The sequence below is a fragment of the Rhinatrema bivittatum genome, chromosome 2, assembly GCF_901001135.1.
Source record: "Rhinatrema bivittatum chromosome 2, aRhiBiv1.1, whole genome shotgun sequence".
Taxonomy (NCBI): Eukaryota; Metazoa; Chordata; class Amphibia; order Gymnophiona; family Rhinatrematidae; genus Rhinatrema; species Rhinatrema bivittatum.
Genome location: NC_042616.1, coordinates 452,757,315 through 452,765,522, shown reverse-complemented (window position 1 = coordinate 452,765,522; position 8,208 = coordinate 452,757,315). Strand labels below are relative to the sequence as shown.

The 8,208-nt window shown below is 41.1% G+C and overlaps 1 protein-coding gene across 2 annotated transcripts; it reads right to left on the bottom strand.

Moving 5' to 3' along the window:
* Nucleotides 1–323: 323 nt before the first annotated feature.
* Nucleotides 324–7,427, bottom strand: UBD (ubiquitin D). 2 transcript variants are annotated; one of them, XM_029590368.1, is made up of 2 exons: nucleotides 7,242–7,427; nucleotides 324–2,569 (listed from the first exon to the last, which is right to left on the bottom strand). In XM_029590368.1, the coding sequence occupies exon 2, from the start codon at nucleotides 2,537–2,539 to the stop codon at nucleotides 2,105–2,107; it is 435 nt and encodes a 144-aa protein (XP_029446228.1). In that variant the 5' UTR covers nucleotides 2,540–2,569; nucleotides 7,242–7,427; the 3' UTR covers nucleotides 324–2,104. The 2 variants fall into 2 exon arrangements, with proteins under 2 accessions (XP_029446228.1, XP_029446227.1); XM_029590367.1 differs by lacking the exon at nucleotides 7,242–7,427 and adding an exon at nucleotides 6,498–6,734.
* Between the last annotated feature and the right edge of the window lie 781 nt (nucleotides 7,428–8,208).

The following is an 8,208-nucleotide window of genomic DNA, read 5'->3' as shown; positions in this document are numbered from 1 at the left end:
AAAAAAAAAAACACAAGGTGAATCGGAACCGGAATCCGAACCGATTCCGGTTCCGATTCACATCTCTAGAGGGGAATGACGTGCCAGAGGCACTGCTGCCAAAAAAGGGAATCCTGGGCAGGAAGTGCCACCAGAAGTTAAGGCAGGGAGAGGGGGGTCGCAAGGCTGAAGGTTCATCTAGAGGGCCTTGTACAGCCCTGTTGAAACACAAAACACCAAAGATGAAGGAAGATTTTTTTCTCTTATTAAAGATTTTATTCATGAATTTTTGAAAAAGGCAACATGGACCTAGACTATAAATTTTATCAAATAAAATTGCAGAAATGTTTGAAGAAATAGAAACAGGAAGATTAAATTTAAAATCCAATACATTTGATTCATATTCATATCATCAAACCCATAATGGAAGTGTCTAAATTAATAGCAAATATAAACGAGGCACAGTCCAAATATTTTATAATCTTATTTTCTAAAGCAATACATAGATAATAGCAAAAGGAAAAAGAGCTGGCCTTTGTGACAAAAACTATTAATTAATTAGAGATAATAAGAGCCTTTTTTGCCTGTCAAACAATAGTAAATACCATGCAATAAGGGATTTGCTTTCCTGGTTGGGGTTTCTTTTATTGTGAGTATTACAGCAGCGCTGTGATATCATCAAGCTCTGCCAGACCTGCACCAGACTTGGTCGCCAGTGCTGGTCACGCCATCCTGAAGACCGTATTCAGTGAGGTGGGAAGGGGCGGGTGGCCGTTGCACTGCAAACACGGCAGAAGGAAGGAAGATCCTGCACACCCAGCAGCGCACAGCCCACATCTGCAGAGGGGAGCCAGACCTGCCATCAGAGGGGACTGCCTGCCACCAATCACTCGGGGCCCCACATAGCCCGAGGACAGTCATGCAGTGCATTCTCCTGTCTATTAGACCAGTTGTGTTGCAGGGGCAATGTACTTCAGAGGTTCTCAAACTGTAGGAATTTATAAGGTTTCCTACAAGGCTGTACAAACATCTTTTTTTTTTTTTTTTTTTTTTACTAGTAAATAGAATAGAAAACAAACTGATACATAACTATTTCTGTTACATATCAGAATATAATAAACACTGTAAGACAACATTTTTCTTCTTACTTCTCCCCCACCCCTCAACCCATCCCATCCCAAACTTCAGAATTAAGGAACACAAGTCAAGCAGAAAGCACAAACCAGTGAATATCTCAATTCAGCACCTGACTGTGGCCTTCTTCCCTGTCTCCCAGGCCCAGAGCTGAAAGCGCCTCTGCAGTGCGACGATAGTCAAGCCCCTCCCCTGGCATCACAGGCAGCGAGACAGCCCTTACGGAGCCACAGGTAAAGGCAATGCACCTGCCCGAATGGTTAATGGGGGGGACGGACTCCGAAGGATCATATATGTGGGGAGCTTGGGGAATCGTGTGCATGGGAGATTGAAGCTCTGGCAGATTCATTATGAGTATGGCGGTCACTGAAGGATCATGGTGCATGAATGGCTCCGGGGGACTCAGGAGGGTGCTGTGGCCCTGCAGGGCCTGAAGAGTGCATGTGGCAGGTATTTTTTTTTAATGCTCTCAGAAGCTGCAACCCTACTTCAGAGGAAGACTTTTGTCCATACCTCAGTCAGCAAATGACTCCTGGATTGCCCAGTCTGGACACAATAGAGGCGGGGAAGTTAGGGTTAGGGGACCACGCCCTCTAATAAAGAGCTGTCAGAAAGGGCCTAACTAGCACAAGTCCAGGTCATAGGAGATATGGACAGATGTCAGCTGGCTGGGCTGGTGCATTCCCAAAGGACTGGAAATGGGAATTCCTGTACACCAATTTGTGAACTCACTTGCCAGATTTTACAAACCTACCCCAAGACTGGAATAACAAGCCTAGAAGTGGCCAATTTTAGGCATATCATGCATGCTTTTATTCAAAGGTTTTCAAAGCTTAATCTAATATGAAGAGAGCTTTCATTTGGAGCATTCAGCAATCTGTTCAGCAGAAAGTAAAGTTATGAAGTAACTTTAACTGCCAGCCTGGAGGCGCAGAGCCAGGAGCCATACACCACAGCTAGAGTGGAAGAAAACGAAGCAGCTGGCAGAGAATCAGCCTGCCTTGCAGTAGTGCGTCATGAAGAGCAGCGTGCCATTCTTGATGCCATAATCTGCCATCACCTTGCCATTTTCCAGCTTCTTCCCATTGCAGACAATCACCTGATGATTGGGCTTCACCCCAGTTTCCAGATGAATACTCTTCCTCACCTCCTTGATGCTGCTCGATCTCCTAGCTTTCAGAGGGTGGTGGTTTCCGTCAAGGTCCACCAAGTTCAGGTCAATCTCGGTGTCACTGCTCTGGGCCACACGCAGCACAAGGTGGATGGTGGTGTCCTTGTCAATGCCATAGTCTGACAGCTTCTTGTTCACCTTCAATGGCTTGCTGTCCAACAGCAGCTTCTGATCTATTACCGGGATCTTGGTCTGAGCTCGAATATGCTCACACAGTTTCTTCACTCTGTCTTCTTGCTTCATGCTAAATGTCATCAGCTCCTTCCAAGAGACTTGCACTAGGACCTGGACACACAAAGGAAGCAAGACATACCCTCATTTTATTCTGGAGATACAGGTACCAATATTCAAAAACTAAGATTAATGTAATATATTTTAAAGGGGCAGATAGTGATTATTAGAGCTGTGCAGATATGCAACAACTCTGCTAATGCAACTCAGTCCTGCCCTCACTTAACCACTCAACCAGCTATATTCTTTTGAATATATAGTAAAGATTATAGTTAGCTGATTAACTTTAATTGGGGTTATTCACTGGGACATTTATTGCACTGAATATCTGGGTCAAGTTTCCAGCTAACTGTAACTGGATAACTTGTCTGCATGCTGACTTACTGAATATTGGACCCTATATTTTTCCGCAGAGACAGCTCATTTCCTCTGAATTGGCCTGCAGGTGCTGTTTCACCTTTGCACTGTAGTTTAAACAGAGGCTTGGAATGCTGGCTTGACTCAGAATGAGACTTGGATAGCCTATATATCCCAGTATCCTAGAGGATGCTGTAAAACAGTAACATCCTGCAGTGCCATTGGCCAAAATACTATTAGTGGGCAGAAAACCACTGGTCAGAGAGCTGATGTTAGTACTTGATTGGCCCTTCAGACTCTCTAGTCTTGGCTGGGAGCACAAAAAGATCACTTGTGTGCTGACATGCTGCTCCAGCTGTGATGGGCAGCACATTCCCTGGAACTCCCCTTCACTGATCAATGATGAAAAGTGTTTAGCTAACTTTTATTATTTAATCTTTGTTATTTATCTGTTACTAGTTGCAAATTAATCTTTTTCTGTTCACTGTTCCTACTTTTTACTTTTGCCCTGGACTGATTAATGTTCCCAGTGTTTTCTGTATTTGGTCTGTAGGTGCATTTCTAGGAACTTTGTGACCCCTGGGTTGAGTCTCGGTGTCCCTAGAAACCACCAGGGAAAAGCTTGTGGATGGGGTACTTGCCTACAGGCAAGTGGGACCCATATGGTGGGTAGGAGGTTGTCTATGTAGGGGCGTGTGCAGGGTGGGGGCCTGAGCAGTGCTAGGCAGGACCCTCTGAGTGGCCACAGGGTTAACACTGAATGGGTGCTAGAGGATAGCGCTGAGGCGTTAGGTGACAATAATTAATTCCAAAGCAGACTCCAAATCTGATTCCATTATGACTGTGTTTTGAAATTCAAATGCCTGAAAAAGTATGAAAACTGTAGGAATTCCATTCCTACAGACCTCAGACAGGAGCCTTGCCTCCCAAATTTTAGGAAAAAACTTAAGACTTGGTTATTCAAGCAAGCCTTTCCGGACACAACTCAATGACACAATCCAATAACTCCTAAATCACCTTGCCGTTTGTTTATAACATTTATCTATTTTGTATACTACATTTAAATTGTATATTGTTTAACCATTTTCTATCCTCTTTTCTATTTTTCCTACTCCAAGTTTGGCCACCTTGTTAAATGTAACTGTACCTTCTGTCACCACAGTTCTAGTTCTTTGTTCTTAAGTTCTATGTATTTTATTGCACCCCCATTCTATGTAAACCAGCAAGATATGTTTTCATGATTGCCGGTATATAAAAACTCTAAATAAATAAAATAAAAAATAAATAAATATTGATAAACCAACAAACATCATTAAACAGCATCCAAAAACCACAACTTAAACACCGATTATTCTAAAATCACATGACCATCAAAAATACCGATATAGAAATAAATATCTAAGGGTTGACATAGAATGATTAACATTATTCTTCATAGTGCTGTCATCAACTCCAGTATTAAATTTATCCAAAATGTATGTCAAATTTATCCAGATATGGACAGATGAAGAAACTAATTACAATACTTTAATTTATCTAGAAGGAGAATGCGTTGTTAACTCATTCATTCATATATCAGAAATTCATATATCAGAAATTCATATATCAGAAATACACGATCTCAAAGATCGTGTATTTCTGATATATTTTATTTCTTAAATTGTTTCAAGTCCGAAGAGTTGAGAGAGTTAAGCAACATTCTTTAGCATTAGCAAACTATTTCCAGTTTCAAAATGTTCTCTAACCATGATCCTCATTTTCAACCTAGTCTCCAGCTCCACATCAGCATTAAACTAGCATTAACTTTCCTTTGAAAGGATCAATAATCATCTCTTGGGATTCTCAGTGTTCTTCTATATCGTCATTGATTAAACCTCAGCCAACAGTGCTGGATTAAAATCCCAAACTCCTATTGGATGGTTAAACCTTGCTTGACCTCTGATCCATGTATAAACTCCTGCCAGCTGCTGTGGAGTTCAGTGTTAACCACTGTAGAAAGCATGAGGATCATGGTTTGAGAACATTTTGAAATTTTTGAGGCAGTTAATTCACTGATGAAAAAAATACAAGATTTTTTTAGCTTATTTATGTTGATTTGTCTAGATTGAGAATGAGTTGTTCAAGGACCTGATTATTTATCTATATTTTGGATAAATTTAATAACAGGATTGATAGGAGAACCACAAAGAAGATTGTTACCCATTCTAGGACAACCCTTTAGATATGATCTTTTACAAGTCAGAAGTTTTTGATGGCCATGTGTTTTTAGAGTCCAGTATTTAAGTTGTAGCTGTTGGATGTTTAATGCTTTTTGTACGTTTATTAACTGTTTTATCTTTTTTTTTTTTTTTTTTTTTTTATTAAGGTTTTCCAAAATTCCAAATGAAAAGAGATAGCCAACAATCCTAGAGTACAAACCTAACCTTAGAGAAACAACATCAGACTAACTACATATACAAATCTGTGTTAAGCTATTGAAAGCAAAAGCGAAAACAAGCACCATTGTCGGCACATTTATAAATCTCCATAATAATCAAATGCATTCATCGTGGACCATAGTTAACAAGAAAACCTTGCATTTTTTATGACATAACTTACTAACATTTATATAGCTGTAACTGTTGACTTTAGAACTCATCCCCCCCGTTTAGACGAGGTTCTGAGATGTAAACAATAAGAGCGTGACGGAATAAAGCAAACGTTTTGGTTAGAACGGGCCATGCCATATCTGGGTATATTGCCGTGCCTTAAGCTGAATAGAAGGGATGAAAGAGACCAGGCTATAGGGTTTTCCTTATTTTTTTGTCTTGGCTAGTGGTAGCAGAGGTCAAAGGCACCATTAAATGAAGCACGGAGTTGATTGTTTTCAAGTGTAATGTATGTAGGCGGAGTTTATTTTTTGGTTTATCTCTATCATTTGTCTAGATAGTTTTTACCAATGAGTGGACAGCACATATGTACATGCCCTTTTCCATATCTTGATATTTTAACAATTTTTGTATTTCTAAATCATGAATAAAGTTTTTCAGTTTCCTATAACACGAGTATCATTTTTTGATTTAATATGATATATATTCTTTGATTTGTATGACATTTGCCATAAGAAAACGTATTGCTTTCTGATACCACCTCCTATGAATTTTCTGACTGCATAAGAGGTTACATAGGTTACATTTCTTTTGGTTCCACAAGTTTTGCTTTGTTTCAGCCTATTTAGTAATTCCAGCAGCTCTGTGTTTAGCATTTGAATGGTTTACAAAAATTTGCATTACGCACAAGTACAGGATAAAGTAAGGTAAGAAATTCAAAGCATAGAAGCAGCTTAATTTCACCTTTCCTTTAGAAACTTACAGCTTGCCGGTGTTTCTCAGTGCTCAGTGGGCTCCACCCTGCAGCATGAAACTATGAACTGTTTCTCAGTTCATGTTACAGAGGTGTCCAGAAGGGTATCCAGCATTGGCATCCCCAGCACCGACGGTCTGCTGGGTACCATTGAATAAAGAGCCGAGAAACGCCTTATTGCAGAGAGGCCAGACAGCGTAATCACTGGTAAGACAATCTGATCCACATTCCACGAACCCACCACCTGCATCAAACATTTAATCCAGTGCCCAGAGATTCTTACCATCGCCATCTTTTTTAGTTATTCTCCTGCTCCTGCCAGCCAAAAGACTGCTCCAGTTCAATACTTTCACCAGTCTTTATACCATCAGAGTGGAAAATCCCCAGGAAAGTCCAGATCTGCTGGGTAAGGCAGTTGGGGATTCTTGTCCCCTTTCTCCCAATGCAGTCCTAGCTCTAGTTACTTTTATTGTTTTGGTAAAATTATTTTAGTGCTTTCGGTTTCAGGCATTGCAGAGCTCAGAAATTACAGGAAATGGCCTGATATCCTAGAAGGAAAATTAAAGGGTGGAGTTTGGTGGAACCTGTAACTCACCTGATCACCTTCTGTCATGCAACTCAGCTGTGTTAATGCCACATTACAGCCAAAACTGTATCTGTTCTATGTTAGTGGCTTTAGCACACATTAAAGCTTGTGATAGCACTAACATAGTTTAGTGAGCAGGAGGAAATTGCAGTGAAATGTTGTCAGACGTGGTCTGGTTGATGGTGCCATTTCAACCCTCATCATCTTTCATGACAAGAAAAGCATTAATATTGTTTGGGAGACATTTGGACCCCATGAATCGACACTGGTACAATTCAGTGACCCAAATACCCAATAAATAGTACAATAGTAACTCTGGGAAAACATGATTTATTTTCTTAACATTAATTTAAAATGTAGCGGGTCCCCCAGATTGCTGGCCGGTTAAATCTGAGAGCTGTATAGTTCCCAAGGCTTTTTCTTCCTTCTCAACTCACTCACCCTCTCAGACCTTTACTCTTCAGCCCCTGGGATGGCCGGGTTCATCTGGTGGGAAGGAGGTTTACACCTCTGGGGCCCCTGGTGCAGTGGTGAGAACACAACTCAGTCCAAAATTCACACACTCTTTGGGTCAGCAAGCACTCACAGTGGCTAGTGGTAGCAGAGGTGAAAGGCACCATTAAATGAAGCACGGAGTTCAACGGTGGGGTTCAACTGAAAAAAAACAAAACAACCTTTACTGCAACTTAAAGAGGACAATCCAAGAAAGTATTGCAAATTATCATAAAGAGTGAGATGAAAACCAAGGTGAGGTCCCCATCAAAAGCAAAGATCTTCTTTGTGTTCAGGCCTCATTCCATTTGAAATGTCAGCTTTCTTTCTCCAGCTGGGTCAGGTTTTCACGTAACACATTTTCTGCTAGGACTGGGCGAGTGAAAAAGATATCACCCACCACCTTCCTTCAGAGCTGAGCAAGTTTTTGTACCAAACTTGCCCCCTGGTGTTCGCTCAGGTACTGGATGGGTGAGAGGGTTAGGAATGGGATGGGGGCTTGGGGGCATGGGGGAAGAAAGCCATATTTTTTTATTCTATATACTGGGAAGGGAGTGGGGGGAGGACCAGTGCCGAGAAATCTCTTTACTTTTTATAGTTTCCATTGGAGGGGTTTGTGAAGGAGGGAGGGCTCAGCCAACAGGGTAGAGGTGGAAATCAGGCCGGGAGGTCCACGGTCAAACTTACTTTTACAAACCTAAGAATGCCAGATAACCAGATATCTTTTGAAGCTACCCAGTTAAGTGTCAGGTTATCCAACCACCACAAGGCTGGATAATTTTAAACCTGACCAGCCATATTCAAAAGCTGCTGATTAGGTTTAAAGTTAGCTGGATAACTTTAATCAGGGATATTCAGCAAAGCGTTTATCCCACTGATTATCCGGGATAAGTTAACCGGCTAACTTTAAACAGAG